Genomic DNA, 20,581 nt, shown 5'->3' on the forward strand with positions numbered 1-20,581 from the left:
AGATAAGTTAATAAACAGCTGTGAAGAATGTACAGAATGTGTTTAAACTGCCTAGTAGTTATGGATCCGCAAGTAAAGTAAGTATGTTTGAGGAGCTACAGCGTTTGTTGTTCTCTACGTTAGTTAAGTTGATTTTATGTGACAGTCGTTATTTTTAATGTGTATATGTTTGAGCAATATTAATTCGATTTTTTTTTTTTTTTACTTATTTCCTACAGGCGTCAGGTCATGGTGGTCTTAGAAGATGTCCTTCAGACAGAGATTGGGCAGAGATTGCTGAGATGTGGTGAGCAGAGTTGCCAAAAGACGAACCATTCAGAGAGCAAAAGGCAGAGTGATCACACCTCAACAGCTGCACTCAAAGACAAGAGGAGAACCAGTCTAACAAAAAGAGAAGAAACAGACTCTACTGGACCAAAAGCCACTTCACCATCCCATAATCAGACTGAACAATCTTCTGAAAATGAATCACGTTTACACAAAGAAATCCAAAATCCAAAATCCAAACAACTGAACTCATCACTGAAACTATTAGAGGCATCTGAAGTATCAGGTAACTCTTGTTCACCCAGAGAAAGCGACTCACCACAGGCTGTTCAGATTAGTGAACAGCTGCCTAAACAGACCAAACCATCTACTTCTGAAGTGAATGAAGTATTACTTCTTGAAGGATCTCCACAGCATGAGGAAGCACGTTCCTCTGGATGTGAATCTGTATGCAGCACCTCATCACCGTTAGCATCGCGGGGTAGTCTGAAAGAGGAAAAATCAGGTAGCGAGGTAAGATCTGTAATCTGTACACCTTGGCAAAAATCAAAGAATCCTGAAAAGTGTATCACAGATGGTTTCCACAAAAATATTGAGCAGCACAACTGTTTTCAACATTGACAATAATAAGAAACGTGTCTTGAGCACCAAATCAGCATGTTAGAATGATTTCTGAAGGATCAAATGACACTGAAGACTGGAGTAATGATTGCTAAAAATCCAGCTTTGCCATCACAAGATTAAATTACATTTTAAAAATAAATGTATCATTAATTAAATTAAATTAATTTTATAGGTTTATCAAAGCAAACTATAAAGTACGACCTGGAACCTGCTTAAGTACATCTGTTTAGGATTCTAACATTACTAGTATTTATTGTAGATCATCATCTTTGATTCTACATATGATTCTACAGCATCTACCCAATAAGAAAGAAAGGAGAGAAACACAAGAGTGCCCAAAATATGCTTCAGAAGACAAGGAAAATCACTTGCTCAGGAATGGAGAGGTGGTGCAGGAAGTGGATGGAATGAGAGGAAGTGTGTTACGCCTCTCAGTCGGGGCTGACGGGGAGATCCCGGTCAAAAGATGTCGAATGGACAGCCTTTCAGGCAAACATTTTCCCAACTCAGACCCCGCCTCTTGGAGAACAGAGTGGCGGAGCTTCATCATAGAGTCCTCTAAGCTCAGCCCATCTGAACCTAGTAAGTGATTAGTGCTCAGTATTAAGAATTCATTAATATGCACTGATATAACAGTACGTAGTAATAACAGTTTTAGCAACATTTTAAAGCAAAAAAATTGCCATCTGTCATGATACACAACTGTTTTATAGAGTAATAATAAAAAAACGTGTCTAGAGCACCAAATCAGCATATTAGAATGATTACTAAATGATCATGTGACAACGAAGACTGGAGTAATGGCTGCTGAAAATTTAGCTTTGCTATCACATGAATAAATTACATTTTTAAATATGTTAAAATAGAAAACGGTTATTTCAAATTGAAATAATGTTTCACAATATTACTGTTTCCACTTTTTTGATAAAATAAGAACAGCCCTAGTGAGCATAAGAGACTTCTTTTAAAAATATTTTAAAATAGTCTTAACCACCCCAAACTTTTGAATGGAAGTGTATTTAATTGATAAATGTAATTTCAGTAATAAATATCAAACATTATTTGTTTTTTATATTCCACACAGATATAACAAAACATTTTGGTAACACTTTCTATGAAGACCATGCTTATAATGAATTATAGCCCCATTTATACGTACTTATAAGTATTACTATTCTATAAATATATTTATACAGACTCATTAAGACCTATACTGTGTTATAAGAACAGTTATAATTATGTTTATTATTTTTGTAATTATAAGGCATGCATTTTCTTCTTCAGTGTACATGCTCATAATCCATTATACACTGGTTTATAAATGATCAAATATAAAATAGTTCCAGAGACACTTGTTTGTTGTACCAATTACTTATTATGTCTTTAATGGCTAATGTTTGCATTAGAGGTAATGATTGGTAATTTTGATTTGTTCAAATCTATATCTCCTCAGCCATATGCATGGTATTGCTTATAGCAGTTTGTTTGGAATTATGCTTTAAAATATTGTTGCAGTGTTTTGCAAGTATGTAACATTTAAAAGAGTATTTTCAACTGTTTGTATTAATTATTTTCTTCATTATTACAGGAATTATTGTTCAGTAGTTACATTTACAAGTAAACAACTTAAACTGATAATGAGCACATCTTTAATGGTTTCTTAACATTTGCTTTAAGAAAATTGCATCCTATGTTTTCACTTTACTTAAAGCCATCAATGATGCATTTATATAGGTTATTAACTAGTAGTAGTACACACAATAAGCATTTATAAGAACTCAATACAGCCGTTAATAACAATATATTCACTTATTTGACAGAAATACGTCTGAATTACTAAAGTCATTGTTACTAATATATTAACATTATAGCAATGCAGGTTGCATCTTTATAAATACATTCATAGAATGACATGGCCGACTAATTAATACTTATAAATCAGTTTATAATGGATTATGAACATGTGCATTGAAAAAGAGAATGCATGACTTATAGGTAATTATAAAAATAATATAAATGCAACTATAACTGTTCTTATAATGCAGTATAGGTCTTAATGAGTCTTTATAAATATGTTTATAAAATAGTAATACTTATAAATAAATATAAATGGAGGTATAATTCATTATAAGCATGGTCTTCATAGAAAGTGTTACCAACATTTTTTCTAACTGTGTATGATTGTTATTTGAAGTCAATAATTCCATTTTTGCCATGCTTAGTTGTTCTGTCCAGTGAAGAGGAAGAAGAAGTGGAAGGAGAGGAAAGAAAAGAGTTGGAAGCCTCTGCCCCAAACATCCAGCCACTGGAGGGTGCAAAAGACATGAATATAGTAGATAAATGGGTAAGAGTTTACAAGAAGAAAAAAACACCACACACAGGTGGGTATGATGATCCACCTACTGGACTAAAATAATTCATTATATTTACTAAATAATATAGCTGATTTTATGGCGTCTCATAATAGCTTATCTTGATGTAAAAACATTTAGCTTAACGGGGCTGTTGCAACCGGGACTGGCACTGATAAGTGTATGTATGTATTGATTGTCAGAGTTCTGCTGAGATGGAGCTGCAGCTGTCTTCCCTTCACATGGGTGGAGTTAGTGCTACTTGTGAGAGTATGAAGGTGAGAGTGATATGTTGATCTGATGGGTTGGAGTGATCAAATCTGTCTGAATCATTCCAGTCATGATTCAAACTAATTTACATGAAAATAGTGTAACAGGTGTGTGAAGAATGTTTATGAATCTCTCTCTATTTTCTATTTGTGTTACTGATTTTTAATATACCATTTTTCAGATCACTACAGACGAGATCACATTTTCATTGAAAGGTAAACCTGTTTTAAACACAAACAGTATTATTAGAAATATTCTGGTGAAGTGTACATTATTAAGCAATTGCTGTGTTTTCTTTTGTAGATTATTTAACAGTAAAATAACTCTATAACCTTTATTATTCCATACATTTTTATTTTCTGATTTATGTTAGATATAGATAAGATTGTATCAATGTCTAGTAGATATATTATGCATGTTTAAAACTTTTTTCTTTTTGTTTGTTCAGATTCTTCAATGAACATTTCTATATCGACGGCTAGTGTGTGTAATTACAGTGTATGGGAGGAGCCTGCATTTAGGGGGTGTGGCCTGGTTAAGGACAACGAGGTCCCACCACCTTCTCTGCTCTTTCTTTGGCTGTCTGATGCCCAGGCACACCAATTACACAATGACCTGTCCGTCATCCTGCCAGGCACATGTCCAGGTCAACCACCTGTCTATTTTCTTGATTACTTTATTGTTGAAACTGTAAAACATTTTTATATAGTTACTATTATTGCTAATATTTTTGAAAGCAATGACAGTACTTTCTATATTCTTTCTCCTTTTTACATACGTTTTGCTGTGTGTCTACAGCTGAAAGCAGTACGTGTGTGTTGCTGTGTTTGGCTGAACCTGTAACTGGTGTTGAAAGTGCTGTCTTGGCCTCTTTAATGGACATAGTGGGTTTGAACCAGAACAGCTTCAAACTCCACTCCCCCCTCACACAGCCGGAAAGCCTGAAACTGCTTCAGAGCTCCCAGGAAACACACCTTCTCCAAATGCTGATGCCCGAAACTGATCCTCAAACCAGCACTGCTGCACATGCCACTGTATCTACTGAGAAGGTTCAGTCAAAATATTGCGTTGTTGTATCTTGCATGCTTGCTTTTTTTTCTTGTTTGCAAGTTAATTTCTTTCTTGTAGTTAATGTTTAATGTTAATAATTTAGTTACAAAATATTAGGCTGATTATAGGCAAGTTATTTGAATTGTATCATATTATTAAATACAAAATACAGAAGAATTTTCACTTTTCAAACCCTCTGTATGTCAGTGTGGTGGTTTTTAAACGATCTGTTTTTCCAGCTTAGTTTGATCTGGGAGGGCTAGGAAGAAAATGATCGATTATAGGAGGGGAAAAACTGTTTTGGCCGTTTTATGGATTTAATGTGTGTTTTCAGTCTCAGGATTCTGAAGTTCAGTTGAAGCCAGTTTACACGCTGTGCCACAGAAGAGCTCAGGGTTCATACAGTGTTACCTTGGCACCTACACTTGGGGCAGAATGGGCCCCGTACCAACACTGTGGTCCAGCATGCAGGTAAAAATGTTTTTAATGTTTTTTGACAGAAATCTATAATGATCACCAAAGCTGCATTTATTTGATCAGTAATACAGCAAAAAAAACAACAAAAAAAACACTTATATTGGAAAATATTGTTACAATTGAAAAAAAAAAACTTTATTTTAAGATATAATTTATTCTGTAATGTCAAAGCCAAATTTTCTGCATCATTACTCTAGTCCTTAGTATCACATGAGCCTTCAGAAACCATTCAAAAATGCTGATTTGGTGCTCAAGAAACATTCCTTATTTATTATCGTCATGATGTAAACAGTTGTGCTGCTTAATATTCTTGTGGAAACCGTGATGCATTTTTTCAGGATTTTTTGATGAACAGCAAGTTTAACAGTTTAACATTTATTTTAAATAGAAATAGTTTGTAACATTATAAATGTCTTTACTTTCACTTTTGATTAATTTAATCTGTCCTTGCTGAATAAGTGTTCATTAAAAAAAAAATTAAACTCTTCTTGGCCTCAAAGGGTTTACATAACCCTATTTATTTTGTCTGAACCTCAGTCCTAATTTACTTTCATTCAACTCTGTTTAGATTGATTCAGTTCCCTCCTCCACCCTCGAAAGGAGCCATCACCGTGACAACAGAGGATCTGGAGTGTTTAGACAGTGGCGAGTTTCTTAATGATGTCATCATCGACTTCTACCTCAAGTAAGACAACCAAGGATGGCTTTTATACACAACGTATCAGTGGGAGGAGTTGAATTAGATCCAGTCACTCCTTCACAGTTGTTTGGGAAGAAGTAAGCACTGGGGGCTTTGACTATCAGCATGAAGTTTGGAAGCACTATGATGTGGAAAAACAACTAAACATTGGCTGTTTTTAACATTACATTACCCTTCAAATCTTTGGGGTCAATAAGGCTTATTATAATAATTACATATGATTTCTTTTAGACTAGAGTAAGGGCTGCTGAAAATTCAGCTTTGCCATCACAGGAATGGATTACATTTTAAAATATATTCAATTAGAAAATGGTTATTTTAAATTGTAATAATATTTTGCAATATTGCTGTTTTTATTTTTGAACAGATAGGCTAAATGCAGCCTTGTTGTGCATAAGACGTGTTTTTCCAAAAAAAAATTAAATTCTTACTGACTGCAAACTTTTGAACTGTACTGTATGTTTTAGGTGCTTAATCTGAAATCACTGTAACCTAAATACTGTATGTCTACCCTATTTACTTGCTACTAAAAGGCTCAAACTGTCCTCTTTGAGTCCTCATTGACCGCAAACTGATGATGCATTTTGTATGTGTGTTTTTCAGGTATCTTCTGGTGCAAAAGGCCCCACAAGCATCTGTAGACAGATCTCATGTTTTCAGCAGTTTTTTCTATAAACAGCTCACACGCAGAGACAACGCTAATGAGGACAGTACAAGCACACCGTGAGTATAGACAGCACACATTTATTCTCATATAGCCCTTGTGCAATACTGATATACACTTTTCTTTGATAATGCGTATTGTTACAAATGGTCTTCGTATTTTTCAACTTTGGTTGTCCATCAGAGCTCAGGTCAGAAGACATCAGCGTGTGAGGACATGGACGCGGCATGTAGACATCTTTGACAAAGACTTCCTGTTTGTGCCTGTCAATCAAGAGTGAGTATTAGCTATATAAATACAGTTGTTGGACACTTAAGCCATACTTTTGAGGGCCAGTGTTTTTAGAGCTGTGATTGCTTTTTAAGTACATGTTTCTTTTTTCTTTTCTTTTTTTTTTTTTTCATTCGCTAATTTGTGCTCTTTATGGACATTATAAAATGTTTGAGCTTTCATGTGCCTTGAATGTACCAGTGTAAATCATATCGTGATTATAATTGTCTTATATCATGTCTGGTGTTTGCTTCAGATCTCACTGGTACCTCGTGGTGATCTGTTTCCCCGGGTTAGAAGTGCCACAGTATGTGAAGAGGGATGGCAGTGGCTTTGTACAGGGTGATGGAGGTGAAGGTTTGGGTGAGTCTGAGGGTGAGATCCATGGAGAGAATAGATCCAGCAGTGATGTGGACAAAGGTAATTTGTTTTAAAAAAAAAATTTTATTCTAATGCTTTACTACTGATTTACTAAAGCTAACTACTTTTAAGTATCATTTGATGATTTTAGACAAACTTTTGTTCTTAATCTAGATGACAGTCATATAAAGCCAAGAATGTCTCTTCATCTTCCTGTAAGTCAAAACAAATATTAATAACTGTCAGGTCATGCTAGTCAGAAATCTTTAATTTGAAAAATTGAATTGTTGGATAGCATTTGATTTGATATAATGGGATGTGGACAGATAATTTGCACATGCACAGTAATAGCAGAACCTTCTCCCTCTGTAGGACTGTACAGAAAATACCTGCAAGAGACAAATTGTGTGTAAAAGGTATGCGTGTATTTTTAAATAAACTCAAATGTAAATTTTGTAAAATGTAAAAAAAAAAAAGTATTATTTACTTTTATTATAAAAGTAAAAATAACGTGTTTTTGATTTTCTATAATTTAATTGCTTTTTATTTATATATATTTTTTATTATGCAGTTATGGAGGCTTTCAGGAAACATTTTTCTTTTCTTTTTTTTTTTTTTTAAATCTTTTGCCTTTTAATGGGCAGAACAGTCTGACAGAGTTAACATTTTTAACTCAGAATTATAAGAATTATTTTATTATTATTATTTTTTTTTCAGACCATGTATTCTCATCATGGATTCCTTGAAGTTGTCTGTTCACGAACGTATTTTCAAACTCTTGCGCGAGTGAGTGTTTGCACACTAACTACAGCCCAACTTAATCTAACATTTAAGTGTTGTTGTTGTTGTTTTTATTATTATTATTATTTGTTTACTAGTATTATGTAAATTATACTAGTGTAATAAGATATTTTCACCTGTAGTTTCAGTCTTTATCTATGAGATATATATATATATATATAATGTGTATAATGAAATTTCTTTACATGACATGATTCATTTTGAGGTTTGTTTTTTAGATACCTTCAGGTGGAGTGGGAGACAAAAAGAGGTGGTTACCGTGACTTTAGTGTTGACAACATGATAGGCTCCCACTGTAGAGTCCCCCTACAGGACAACAGCAGTGACTGTGGCCTTTACCTGCTACAATATGCAGAAAGTTTTTTGCAGGTAGAATTACACCCATTCTTTATTCAAGATTTTCAAATACAAAAATCTGTGCAAGAGTCTAATTTCACAGCAATGCTATTTGTATACCTTTCAGGACCCTGTGTTACACTTTGACTTTCCATTGAGATTGGATCACTGGTTTTCGCGGCAAAAGGTGCGAGGTAAACGGGAGGAGATTCGAGACCTGATCCTACACCTGTACAGATTTCAGCAAGGCTCTCTGGGAAGTGAAGCTCTAGAAGATAGGACAGATTATGGAAATGTCATTTAGTGATGTAAAGTTTTTAGATTCACACGATTATTTTACGCAATATATTTATATTTTAACTGCTTTTTAACCTTTTATATTAATTTTATGCTTTTGTATACATTGTTGGAAAAACTTTAGAGACAAATAAATGCAGATAAAATGATGATAAATTGTTTTGCTCTTTTTAATTTCCAATTTCTCTGTATGTCTGAGTATTTTGTTACGGTAAGTAGCACAAACTTTCTTTAAAGGAGTCATATGGCAAAAAATAAATTTCCTTGATCTTTCAAGCAACAAAATATGAAGACCCTTTTAAATATGGAAATTTTTACTGTGTTTATATGCTCTCTCTTAACAGTGGCTTTTAACTCAGAATTATAAGAATTATTTTATTATTATTATTTTTTTTTCAGACCATGTATTCTCATCATGGATTCCTTGAAGTTGTCTGTTCACGAACGTATTTTCAAACTCTTGCGCGAGTGAGTGTTTGCACACTAACTACAGCCCAACTTAATCTAACATTTAAGTGTTGTTGTTGTTGTTTTTATTATTATTATTATTTGTTTACTAGTATTATGTAAATTATACTAGTGTAATAAGATATTTTCACCTGTAGTTTCAGTCTTTATCTATGAGATATATATATATATATATAATGTGTATAATGAAATTTCTTTACATGACATGATTCATTTTGAGGTTTGTTTTTTAGATACCTTCAGGTGGAGTGGGAGACAAAAAGAGGTGGTTACCGTGACTTTAGTGTTGACAACATGATAGGCTCCCACTGTAGAGTCCCCCTACAGGACAACAGCAGTGACTGTGGCCTTTACCTGCTACAATATGCAGAAAGTTTTTTGCAGGTAGAATTACACCCATTCTTTATTCAAGATTTTCAAATACAAAAATCTGTGCAAGAGTCTAATTTCACAGCAATGCTATTTGTATACCTTTCAGGACCCTGTGTTACACTTTGACTTTCCATTGAGATTGGATCACTGGTTTTCGCGGCAAAAGGTGCGAGGTAAACGGGAGGAGATTCGAGACCTGATCCTACACCTGTACAGATTTCAGCAAGGCTCTCTGGGAAGTGAAGCTCTAGAAGATAGGACAGATTATGGAAATGTCATTTAGTGATGTAAAGTTTTTAGATTCACACGATTATTTTACGCAATATATTTATATTTTAACTGCTTTTTAACCTTTTATATTAATTTTATGCTTTTGTATACATTGTTGGAAAAACTTTAGAGACAAATAAATGCAGATAAAATGATGATAAATTGTTTTGCTCTTTTTAATCTCCAATTTCTCTGTATGTCTGAGTATTTTGTTACGGTAAGTAGCACAAACTTTCTTTAAAGGAGTCATATGGCAAAAAATAAATTTCCTTGATCTTTCAAGCAACAAAATATGAAGACCCTTTTAAATATGGACATTTTTACTGTGTTTATATGCTCTCTCTTAACAGTGGCTTTGGTTGCGATGAATGAATGTTGGAGAAGCCAGCCTGGAGCACATGATTGGATAAGCAGTCGGGTGTGGCATGAGTCCGTGTTCTGATTGGCTAATTCATTAGTAGTGTTCAAGTAAAGCATCAAAAGGCAGGTGCGTGCAGGGATAGTATAGGTTTAACACTAATCAGGCAGTTAGAGATTAGACTGATTTACAGACCACCTACCTTCTTCCAGTAATCCCAGCATTTCAGTCTGTGTACAGTTTTTGTCTCTGTTTATTTGCTTACAAAAAAACCCAAAAACAATTCAATCTAGTATATAGCTGGTAAATGGTGATTCATAATCTGTATGTGTGTGTGTGTGTGCGTATACCAAGGAGGTCTATAGTGAAAGCATTTCCTAACAAAGTTTGAGCCTTTGAGTCAGGCCACAGGATGGCTACTTTTTGAACGGCATGCTACCATACTATTACTATTTCTGATATATTTGTCATATACACACTTGACCTTCCATTTCCAGTGTGATGAATAATTTGGAAATATCAAGTATTGAACAGTTTTCTAAACACAGTCTGGTTGTTGACTGATTATTTGATCAGACTTACAAAGGTAAAGAGATGTTTTACACAAAATGGAAAGTGCAAAGTATATATACTACAGAAATGGTAGCAGTAATATATAAAAAGTAGTATGGAAGTAAGTTACAATGAAACAAAATCTGGGGGAAAAAAGGATAATATCCTGACAGAAAATTACTGGTGTATTTTCTGTTACATTTATGGACATTCCCTCCAATCCTCAAACACAACACAACACAATTTAATATATAATTAAAAAAACAAAAACAAACAAACACTAAAACACCTGTGAAAAATCAATAGTGCAAATCCCTTTATATTAACACAGTACATTAGGCTGTATTTTTACAAACCTTTCTTCTTTACTGTACCTGTGTTGGTTAATTTTTAAGGACACACACACACTAAGCCACCTGTGCAGTAATTGTATTGTGGCAGTTAAACCAGTGTGCGATCACAGGGGGTACAAAATACTGTCTTAGTCTTAGCCATGCAAGTCAAGCACGGCCACACCTAAAACAAAATCTTGTTTAGAATTCATTATTTCTAAAAATGCCCCTGAATTGAATCTGAGAAATCACACATGTCTCTCTAACATCCCTGCCAGTCAAGTCTTTAGAGGGCAGGGTTTTGGAAAGAAGGTGCATGTTTGCAGGTCTATTTCAGTGGCTACAGTTGTTAGCTACAGTTCCCAGATGTAAATCTGTATTGTAAATACAAGTGTAGGCACAAGCAAGTGCATTGATCTGATAAACATTGAGACACGATTTTGAGGTGATTTGTGAATAATTCATCCATGTTTCACTTTATACTTTTTTTGGACCTCTTAATGTTTAATAAAATGTCTTAGCTCAGTCTTCCAGTAAAAAAGACAGGCTTCTCTCTGGTGATGTATGCCAGAGTTATCCAATCTTTTAGTCTGCATAACCCCTGCCCCTTTCTTACAATCAACTGCAAGCTCTCATTCAGATCTGCCTCCATCCAATCAATAACAGATTGAAGTCCCCGTCCTACGTATTTTTTTTTTTTTTGATAACAGGTTTTATTTGGATGTACGTCACAATATGGAGGAAAAGATCTGTCACTACCTTCATTTCATTGCAGCTTTAAGTAGTTGCATAGTTCTGGTCATGCAGTTAACTTGTTTATTACCTTGCAACCTGACAGGTGATCAGGTGTTTGGGTGAGAAGTGATTACATAAGCGTTAAATTAGTATGCCTCCACTGAGAACTTTATATTGGGTTCAGATTATTTTGGTTTATGGAAATCTGGCAAATCACCTTTTCCTCATTTCCTCCTTTATTCCTCATTCCCTGCCCGTGTGTTTTTGGTTAGCACACTTGGTTAACTCCAGTTCTTAATTAGCTGCCCTACAGGATTACTAAAGATTAGAAGAAAAAAAAAAAGGAAAATCCCTTCCATCTGCCTACCTGCCAGAGGATTGCCACAGTTATACACCTGCGCTTATCTTTGGCAATCTGGATAGCACTTTATAACAACAATATACTATTGTAACTATCAGTGGATACTGTGTAACAGGTATGCACAGGTGTAGGAAGGTTTGGTCACATCGTCTGAAGTGAAGCAGCGACTATTTTACAACCGCTTAATTTTCAAGCCACAGGAAGTCACTATGTGGAAGCTCATATGGACCAGCATCCTGTGTTGTTTAGGCTGTATTTTTGCAATAGGCCAGCTGGATATTTCTGCAGGTATGTATATTTGTGTATGTAAATATGTATTAGGTGGGAGTGTGATGGATGAAGGGCTATCACCAAGTAATTTGCTTATGTATTTCTTTTTCAGGGGAAGTTGACTGGATTCCCATGCTTGAAAATCCAGATAAGCGCTCACAAAGATTGTTTCAAATGTGTGTGGGAAAGCCTGGAGACCATGGACTCTTGCCGAGGCATAAGCGTAATGTTTTTCTGTCCAGTAGAGTACACCACTGCAGTCAAGAAACAGTGCAGCAAACTGTCACTAACTACCTCAAATACTACCAGCTCAGAGGTGAGACACTATTACTATTGCTATTTATATTTTTAGTAATAAAAAGTATTAATAGTAATAGCAAAGTAAATTATTAGTTGCACATGCATTAATTTAATATATTTATATCAAATTCAGTGTCAATGAACTCAAAGTAGCTTTTGTATCTGCTGCTTCCCTTTTGGAACATTCTAAAAATCACAAACTTTAGTGTTTCTTAAAGATATAATTAAAGATGACATAAATAAAGATATTAAGATAACAAATCACAATTAAGTGGACACAGGTGAATTTTAAATATTTTCACTACTCTGGTTTGAATCAATTGTTACATCCTGTTACTGTTAGTCTTTTTGGAAATAGCCCCTTTACTAACAGAAGATAGACACTTAATGGCATCATTCTACAAGGAATTATATCATTTTAGTTGGAAAACAACAGCATAAACATGAACATTATTAGCTCTGGAATTGTTGATTTGTCTCATGCTATTTTTGTCTCAAGCTATAATTAATAAAGTTTAAATGCCTGAGCTCAACCAGATCATATTTCTGAGAGTCTGATATACCCTTTTATAGTCATTCTTCCTTGTTACAACAAAGCATGTTCATTTTTAACAGTTACAGAACTCAAAAGATACTGCATAACAGGAATGACCCAAGTACTCAAAGCCAAGTACACAAAGTGCTCACTGCTGTAAACTGGCCAAGAAATAACTAGAGCTTCAACAAGGAGATTGGTGAAGAAGAATTTTAGGATTTTAATAATAGGTAAGAGCAAGGTGGCTGAAAGATATACCGTATATATTGCTAGATAGATTAAAAACCATGGCGAATCATTAAGTTCTTGCAGATTCTCTTCTTGTTAAAATAATCATCACCATTAGCACATTGTAAAAAGACTACATTATAGACCATAACCCAAAACCCAGACCAAATCTTGACCCAAATAACAAGAATCAAAACCACATTTTTGTTAAGACCTCAACATCAAGAATCCACAAAGGTTTCCATTATTATATATTATATATTAATCAACTAGTGCAAGCTGTTCTATACAGCTGACAGCCGAGTATGTAACAATGAGATCTCATTAGCGTTTGGCAGTCAGATCCACTCAGAGGTATCAGGTTAGTGTTAAAAGACCTCAAGACAATCTTTCACAGTTCATGTGTGATTTCTCGCTTAAAGGGGTCATATGATGTTGCTAAAAAGAACATTATTTTGTGTATTTGGTGTAATGAAATGTGTTTGAAATGTGCGATTTAAGGTTAAAAAAACACATTATTTTCCAAATACTGTACATTATTGTTTCTCCTCTATGCCCCGCATTTCTGAAACGCGTCGATTTTTACAAAGCTCATTGGTCTTAAAAACGAGGTGTGCTGTGATTGGCCAGCTATCCAGTGCGTTATGATTGGCCGAATACCTCATGCGTGTGACGGAAATGTTACGCCCCATACCATATTGTGATGATGCCCTGTCAGGCCGGAGCGATGATTCAAAAACATGAAAACCCATTATAAACGAGGCATTTGTTGCATCCAGTGGCGACATAATTATGGATTAGAATGATTTATACTGTCTTTTTACGTGTTGCATCGCGCCGCGTAAAAATAAAACCATGTCTGCATTTGTGATCGGCGAAATTACAAACAACAAGTGCTACTCTACACTGCTCAAAACTCGCATTTGAATCATCAGTGTCAAATTCTTTAAATATGAAAAACATACTTGCAGTCTGTGAGTCAGAACAGCCGGCATTGTAGTCTACTCTCCCAGGATCGGGAAACAGTCCTCCATAAAATGTACTGCACACATCTGAATATTGGGGTTGAAGTGTTCTGGAACAGTGTTGTAAATACAACTTAACCACTGATTTCTAGTCGTGTCAATTTTTGGAAGGCCAAACAAAGTAGTTTCACTTTCACAACGAAACACAGGTCACACACGGCGGCCTAGAGTGAGCAGAGGCCAGGGGCTAGAGTGAGGAACGGCCAGAGGGCTGGAGTGAGAGGAGGCCGGTGGGCTTGAGAACGATGCGGCCGGCGGATTCGACGGAGCTTTTGGGATTGGAAAACAATGTCATCTGGACAGATAATTGCTGTGTCTGTCAAGAAAATGCACTCATATGTCCAAACAACTGTGATGTATCGGATTGTCCTGTGAAATCCTGTCCTGTCAAGACCGAGACCAGAGTAGGGTTGAGTCAGAGTTACGGCTAAATTTAAGAGTGTTGAGTATGAGTCAAGCAGAGACCAGCGAAGGGTCTTAGTCTGTTCTTGACTCAGATTTAAACCTCTTCTGGTCTGGTTTCAACTGTAACACTGGTAGCTGAACTTTAACTTTTCAGATGAAATACACGTTCATTTATTCAGACAAGAACAAATTTTCTGTTATGCAAAAAAAGAGCAGTCTGATTGTATTACTTACTGTTATGATTGTGTTTTGTTGCACTAATACAGTGTTGTTGTTGTTTTTACATAAGTGTGTCAGGAAATCGTGTGGGAGGCTTTCAAAATCTTCTTGGATCGCCTCCCCAATCAAGAAGAATACAAGAGCTGGATGAGCCAGTGCCAGACAGAAAGAGTCTCCATACAGGAGATTGGCGCTGCCTTTAGCCAATCAGAAGAACACTTAGCACTTATCCATAGAGTATGTATAGCATAAGACCGGTATAATTAACATTGTACTAATTATGTTAGCTGATACTTTTGGTATGGAGTATCGAGTATTATGGGTGACTGGTTCATGTGCATGTCAGATTGTCTGATTTCTGTCTTTTGAATCTTTATGGTTCATTGCAGAGACTTGCGCAGACGAGACTGAAAAGGTGCAATAATATTTTAAAAACCTGTTTTTATCTTCAACCCATCCTTTTACAAATACCCCCTTCTCCCCAGCCATGTATTGTAATAGATGAGTTCTGTCTTACTGAGTCTGTTTTTCTCCTCACCTTTTGTTTTCCTCTTTCTTCTCAGTAAGACACCTACATACTCAGGATGCAGGTATATACCCTTTATACCTGTTCTTTATTTTTTCATTGAATGGACTGTATTAGAAAACTTGTGTGTGGTTGAATAGTTAACTCTTACTTTTGAAGGTCTTTGCATCATTTCTGGCTGGCCTATTTTTTTATTTTTTATTTTTTTATAAATACAGTCCTGAGGAGTCTTCCCAAGAGCAAGACCGTGTGCCACCAGGTCTGTCTATTATGATTGTTGTTACTGACAGTTTCTTACATAAAATGTATATAACCCTTACAAAATCTTCTTGGCCTAATCTCATGAAAACTGAAGAACATGCATGCGTCATATTTGATATTTTGATTTTCAGAATCAGAATCAGGAAAAGCTTAATTGCCAAGTGTGCACAAGGATTTTTTTTTTTTTTTTTTTTTTTTTTGTAATGAAGCTTCCAAAATAAAATAAAAAAAGATTATATATTAAGACCATTCAGTTTTTTTTTGTTTGTTTTTTTTGCATTGAGCATTAATTTACACAACCATTAATATTGTATTAATTAATGTTGTGTTATTAAATATTAAACTATTTCATATTAAAATATTAATTTGTAAAATTTGTTTGGCAACTAACTGCTGTAAAAAGTTGCTGATGCACATTTATTGTGGCAAATTAGAAATGTCAATGTTTTTAATAAAAAGGATAAGATACTTGGCTTTTGGGCTTGGTTTGCATTTCATTTGAAATCACTGAATCCAAGCTAGAATATTTCTGGAAAAAAATACTACTGATGATAACTTGACTAAGATTGTGGTCTGAAACCATTAATGCTTATTCATTTTCTGTGAGGTTCTACAGTGTTATTTTGACGCAAACGTGCAATTCACATTCAAATGTTGTAATCAGAAATGGCAAGAAATAAACCTAAATAGATCTTATAACATTTGCCTGCACTCCAAGAGACAAATAATCATCTTCAAAACTTGGTAGGTGATGAGCTTCCAGCAGAGACCACTGTGGTGGTTACCACGGTGGTTCTAGATGAAGTTATCTCAGAGAGCGTGAAAGAAGTTACTGCTGAAGCACCATCTGCTGTCATGATAATGGAGATGGATACTGAGGTAGGTGTTTGACAGGCTGAAGTATACGGTTCATACTGATATAAAGTAAAGTCTGGTTCAGATCTGATGCACTCATGAGTCATAATACATACAAAAAAAATACATATAACCGAATTATGAATACTGAACACCTGCTAAACAAATTGTGTGTGTGTATTGTCTATGGTAGATCACTAATGAGATTGAGCAGGAAGCAGCTGCTTCACCTTCAGGTTCTCTGGTTGAGCAGTGGGTGGAGTTGGCTATGTTATTGACTGGAGAACCATGGAGTGAAGAGCTGTTCAACTCCACCAGCAGTAAACATGACCGACTCAGTCAGAAGATCACAGAGAAGGTACAACGCACACACACACACACACACGCTATAATTTTTTACACTAATGTTATATATAACGTTTGTTCTGTTCCAACCTTTTAAGTTACTATATTGTTTTGGTTTTGTGTTGCCTATGTTTGTCATTTCTTACAGATTTCAGCTGCTTTGGAGGAACTGACAGAATTCAAGAGTGTATCAGTATTGAACATCAGGTGTGTTAGTGCATGTTTAATTTTGTTAGGTATAGCTGCTAAACAGAGGCTCCAAAGAGTATTCAGACACTTAATTTACACTTAAAAATTGTATGAATATCATTGCATTTGATTTACAATAAAGGAAAACAAGTAGCATTTTAAAAATGACAGATCAAGCATACAGTTCGAGCAAAATGTTTTTTTTTAAACAGAAAGAATTGTTTTAGATTTTAAATGACTTTATCTTTCCTGTAGGCCACAGATGGATCCCTCAAGGTAAATTAGACTTGATTGTGTGCATGAATGCAGGTTTGTGAGTGATATAATGTATTTGTTGCAGTCTTTCTTTGCGCAAGACTGAGAAAGCAATAATTATGTTTATAGTCATGCAATTACAATGGAAATCTATGGGGCAAGACATTATTCTGATATAAACACCTTAATTACAACTGATAATCTAAGACTATTGTTATCAAGTCACTTGCTAACTTTATCTGTGCAAAGTTGTTTCCAATCCGAACCCCTAAAGATTCATTGTAAGTGCAGTTGTTGTTTTCTTTCTGCAGTGGTGATAAGGCAGTATTGGTGGAATATGTTGTGTCCCTCCAGACCAGCAGTGAAGAGATCAGCAGTGAGACACTGGACTTCATTCATCTTCAGTCCAACATAGTAGAGGGCACCTTTAGTTACTCAGAGGGGCCCACTGTTCAATACACCACTATTGACCTCCACCCGGACATCACTGAGTCTCTGCATGGTACTGCTCTATCATCTGCTTGTAGCTATTAGTCCTCTGCAGTACATCTAAGCAGTCTGTAATGGTGTAATGTTCTCTTGTCAGTGGAAACCTCTCCAGAGGAAACCCATCCTGCAGATGAATCTCTAGACCCTGACCGCAAGGTGAATCAAATTTCTGTCAAGGTGGCAGTAAAGTCACCAACTACAGTATACCAACAAGATATTTACATATATACTCAACAAGGTGCACAATTTGAGATATTATTCTTGACACATAGAACAAATAATGCAGACGAGTTACATACCAAATTTAATACTTGGGATTAAAGATTACAACTAAAACCTAACTCTAGAATGGAATAGCAGGAGCAGTAATATTGATGACTACCCTAGCAAGCACTACCAATAACTTCAACAAAGTCTGGGAATCAGCTGTTTTATTTTGTATATTTTCTAGGATGATATTTTAGCAGTAGAAAAACCATCCGAGGTGCCTGGAGAGGTGGTGAAGGAGGTCTTTACTGTTGGTGACCTTTTGGATTCTACAATGTCAGAAGAGGAAGGTATGATGATGGCAAACCACCCCTTATATTTTTTAGAGGATAAGAACCAATATTCACATATACAATGATTTACAGCAGGGTTGTACAATCCTGCTCCTGAAGGGCCAGCATCCTGCAGAATTTTGTTCCAGCCTTCCAACAAACTGGATTTTTTCTAAATTCTGCTGGACAGTGGCCCTAAAAGAAAGCAGGATTGGACACTACTCATTTACACCAACATGGTGGTGAAAGACTCAAGTCAAGATGCTTATTTATTCCTACTTTCAGACTTTCAAGACAAGGACTTGGTGTCACAGTTTCCTCCCAACCAGACTCTTGCTGTGGAAGGTGAAGCTGTAGGTCCCTTTATTGACGCCAAGCAAGACATTGACTTGAAAATGGATGACTTTGATCCCGCTTCTGGATTTGGTGCAGAAGATGATTGGGTAACTGTTCTTACTAGGGCTCAAGAGCCAGTTGGAGAGACAGAGGGTGAGGAAGAGGTTTTAATTGATGTAGACACACCACAGATAGAGGACTATGAATTCTACACAGTTACAACAGTGGTTGAAGAGGACCAGATCTTGCCTGAGGAAACTCCTGAACTGATTACTGTTAAAGCTGGAGAAGATGGAAACCTACAGGTCGGTAGCAATGTGCCCACAATGCCACCAGTCAAAGTGGTTGAGGCAGAATCTACCCTAAAACCTGAGGAAGACCTCATACTACCTGAAGACAACAAGGAGGAAACTGTTTTAACAGAAACGCAGAAGGATGGGGAAACTGAAGTTTCTTTGATCACAAAGGAGGAATCAGAAGAGGAATGGAAAGAATCTGTTGACAGTACCACAATGGCACAGCAGAATGATTTTGTACTAACAGATGTTTCAGCTATACAGTTTTCAGAGGCAGTTCTAACAGAGGATGAGATCCTATTGGTCACCAGTGAACCAGCAAGCCCAGTCTACCCAACACCTCTTTCACCTGAGAAAGAACCACCCTTCTCCCTCAACCCCTTGATGACCCCAGCGGAGGTTGAGTTGGTGCATACCTTAAATTCAGAAGTCATGACTACATTTCTAGATGTGATCCATTACAAAGAGGAAGAGGGTAGTGGCGTCCCTGGTGTCATCCAGGGCGGTGAGGTTTCCAGCATTGCCTTGCCAACTAACCCTGGGAGGTCTTTGATAGTGTTTTTCAGTCTTCGTGTAACTAACATGATATTCTCTGAGGATCTGTTCAATAAGAGCTCTGCAGAGTACAAAGCCTTGGAGCAGCGGTTCCTTGAACTGGTAGTGTACCTCCTCTAAAGTATGTTTGCTCCTATTGTTTTTCCTTTTCCCTATGCCAGAGGTCTTCGACCCTGCTCCAGGGGACCCACTATCCTGCAGAGTTTATTTCCAACCTGCTTCAGCACACCTGCCTATGTATTTTAAAAGTGATCCTGAAAAGCTTAATTAGCTGGTTCAGGTGTGTTTGATTAGGGGTGATGGGACCCCAGGATAGGGCTGTCGCGATAACCGCAATATCGCAAAACCGCGCTATTGACGAGCATACCGCAGAGGAATGCAAGAACCGCAGCAACCGCGATTTTTGCGTGTTTTCTTTTTTCGTAAGGTTATGCCCTCATTTTACACTTCATGCATGTGGACTGAATATTAAACAAGTTAGTAATGATAACATAATGTGTACCATGCTGATTTGTAGAGGCTCTGTAGATTTGCACTTAACAAGCCTAAACAGACAGTGAATGAGAGAGAGATCGACTGAGCGCACGATTACTTGCGTCTGTCCTCCAGGCCGAGTCATATATATTTGTGAAAATAGGTTGTCATGTCCACGGAAAGTGAAATCTCTGTCTTAGCATCGACGCATAGCTGGTCAGCTGAGCTTTCTAAAGTGGCGCTCAAAGTTAAAATGATTTCAACAGCGTGTTTCATTACGTCTCTTTGAATGAATGAATCAGCGTTTTTGAACGTGTAGTTGAATGACAGTCCCTTTCCACCACCTTGTGGCGCAGCACTGGAACTGCACTGACTGACAGCCCGTCTAGAACGAGCGCAGGTGGAAATATCAATAGAAAGTCTCTTGTCCAGTCAGATTAGAAAATCAGATTACAACTAGGCTAACTGTTATACATATAGGCTAACGATAGCCTAACGATCTTATTGTCAGGTTTATGTTCTGTTATGTGGACCGTTATTTTGTCATTCTCTTCTGTTTACTTC

General features: G+C 36.2%; 3 protein-coding genes across 9 annotated transcripts in view; all 3 read left to right on the forward strand.

Annotated features, from left to right (window-relative positions):
* Positions 1–210: 210 nt before the first annotated feature.
* LOC107600389 (sentrin-specific protease 7-like) lies at positions 211–8,616 on the forward strand. 3 transcript variants are annotated; one of them, XM_016292275.1, is made up of 17 exons: positions 211–780; positions 1,185–1,473; positions 3,114–3,235; positions 3,446–3,520; positions 3,694–3,727; positions 3,961–4,158; positions 4,311–4,561; positions 4,897–5,033; positions 5,608–5,724; positions 6,343–6,462; positions 6,587–6,679; positions 6,930–7,093; positions 7,208–7,248; positions 7,406–7,449; positions 7,751–7,819; positions 8,053–8,203; positions 8,298–8,616. In XM_016292275.1, exons 1-17 carry the CDS (start codon positions 229–231, stop codon positions 8,472–8,474), a joined length of 2,634 nt encoding a protein of 877 aa, XP_016147761.1. In that variant the 5' UTR covers positions 211–228; the 3' UTR covers positions 8,475–8,616. The 3 variants fall into 3 exon arrangements, with proteins under 3 accessions (XP_016147761.1, XP_016147762.1, XP_016147764.1); XM_016292276.1 differs by lacking the exon at positions 7,751–7,819; XM_016292278.1 differs by lacking the exons at positions 211–780; positions 1,185–1,473 and having other exon boundaries at positions 3,221–3,272.
* Positions 8,617–8,867: 251 nt separating this feature from the next.
* Positions 8,868–9,732, forward strand: LOC107600391 (sentrin-specific protease 7-like). The gene is made up of 3 exons (XM_016292280.1): positions 8,868–8,935; positions 9,169–9,319; positions 9,414–9,732. Exons 1-3 carry the CDS (start codon positions 8,883–8,885, stop codon positions 9,588–9,590), a joined length of 381 nt encoding a protein of 126 aa, XP_016147766.1. The 5' UTR covers positions 8,868–8,882; the 3' UTR covers positions 9,591–9,732.
* A 2,194-nt stretch (positions 9,733–11,926) lies between these two features.
* The window catches only part of LOC107600387 (interphotoreceptor matrix proteoglycan 2-like), a 22,264-nt gene continuing 13,609 nt past the window's right edge, over positions 11,927–20,581 (forward strand). For 3 of the 5 annotated variants that reach the window (XM_016292270.1, XM_016292272.1, XM_016292271.1), the window contains exons 1-14: positions 11,927–12,203; positions 12,298–12,501; positions 14,968–15,134; positions 15,287–15,312; positions 15,461–15,487; positions 15,642–15,682; positions 16,433–16,563; positions 16,733–16,897; positions 17,033–17,091; positions 17,329–17,349; positions 17,640–17,830; positions 17,915–17,973; positions 18,269–18,374; positions 18,642–19,645. In XM_016292270.1, the coding sequence (XP_016147756.1) occupies positions 12,125–12,203; positions 12,298–12,501; positions 14,968–15,134; positions 15,287–15,312; positions 15,461–15,487; positions 15,642–15,682; positions 16,433–16,563; positions 16,733–16,897; positions 17,033–17,091; positions 17,329–17,349; positions 17,640–17,830; positions 17,915–17,973; positions 18,269–18,374; positions 18,642–19,645 (2,280 nt within the window). In that variant the 5' untranslated portion in view covers positions 11,927–12,124. Of the gene's footprint in view, positions 12,204–12,297; positions 12,502–12,828; positions 13,251–14,967; positions 15,313–15,460; positions 15,488–15,582; positions 15,683–16,432; positions 16,564–16,732; positions 16,898–17,032; positions 17,092–17,328; positions 17,350–17,639; positions 17,831–17,914; positions 17,974–18,268; positions 18,375–18,641; positions 19,646–20,581 lie in introns of those variants that run through there. The other 2 variants (XM_016292273.1, XM_016292274.1) reach the window with 2 other exon arrangements.

This window comes from Sinocyclocheilus grahami, unplaced genomic scaffold (genome assembly GCF_001515645.1).
Source record: "Sinocyclocheilus grahami isolate Dianchi unplaced genomic scaffold, SAMN03320097.WGS_v1.1 scaffold283.1, whole genome shotgun sequence".
NCBI lineage: Eukaryota > Metazoa > Chordata > Actinopteri > Cypriniformes > Cyprinidae > Sinocyclocheilus > Sinocyclocheilus grahami.

Excerpts from the sequence above, each read along its gene's own strand:
- LOC107600389 (XM_016292275.1), top strand. The coding sequence starts at position 229 with ATGGTGGTCTTAGAAGATGTCCTTCAGACAGAGATTGGGCAGAGATTG. Across the intron at positions 3,521-3,693 it reads CTACTTGTGAGAGTATGAAG|ATCACTACAGACGAGATCAC; the intron begins GTGAGAGTGATA and ends ACCATTTTTCAG. Across the intron at positions 3,728-3,960 it reads GATCACATTTTCATTGAAAG|ATTCTTCAATGAACATTTCT; the intron begins GTAAACCTGTTT and ends TTGTTTGTTCAG.
- LOC107600391 (XM_016292280.1), top strand. The coding sequence starts at position 8,883 with ATGGATTCCTTGAAGTTGTCTGTTCACGAACGTATTTTCAAACTCTTG. Across the intron at positions 8,936-9,168 it reads ATTTTCAAACTCTTGCGCGA|ATACCTTCAGGTGGAGTGGG; the intron begins GTGAGTGTTTGC and ends TTTGTTTTTTAG. Across the intron at positions 9,320-9,413 it reads ATGCAGAAAGTTTTTTGCAG|GACCCTGTGTTACACTTTGA; the intron begins GTAGAATTACAC and ends TATACCTTTCAG.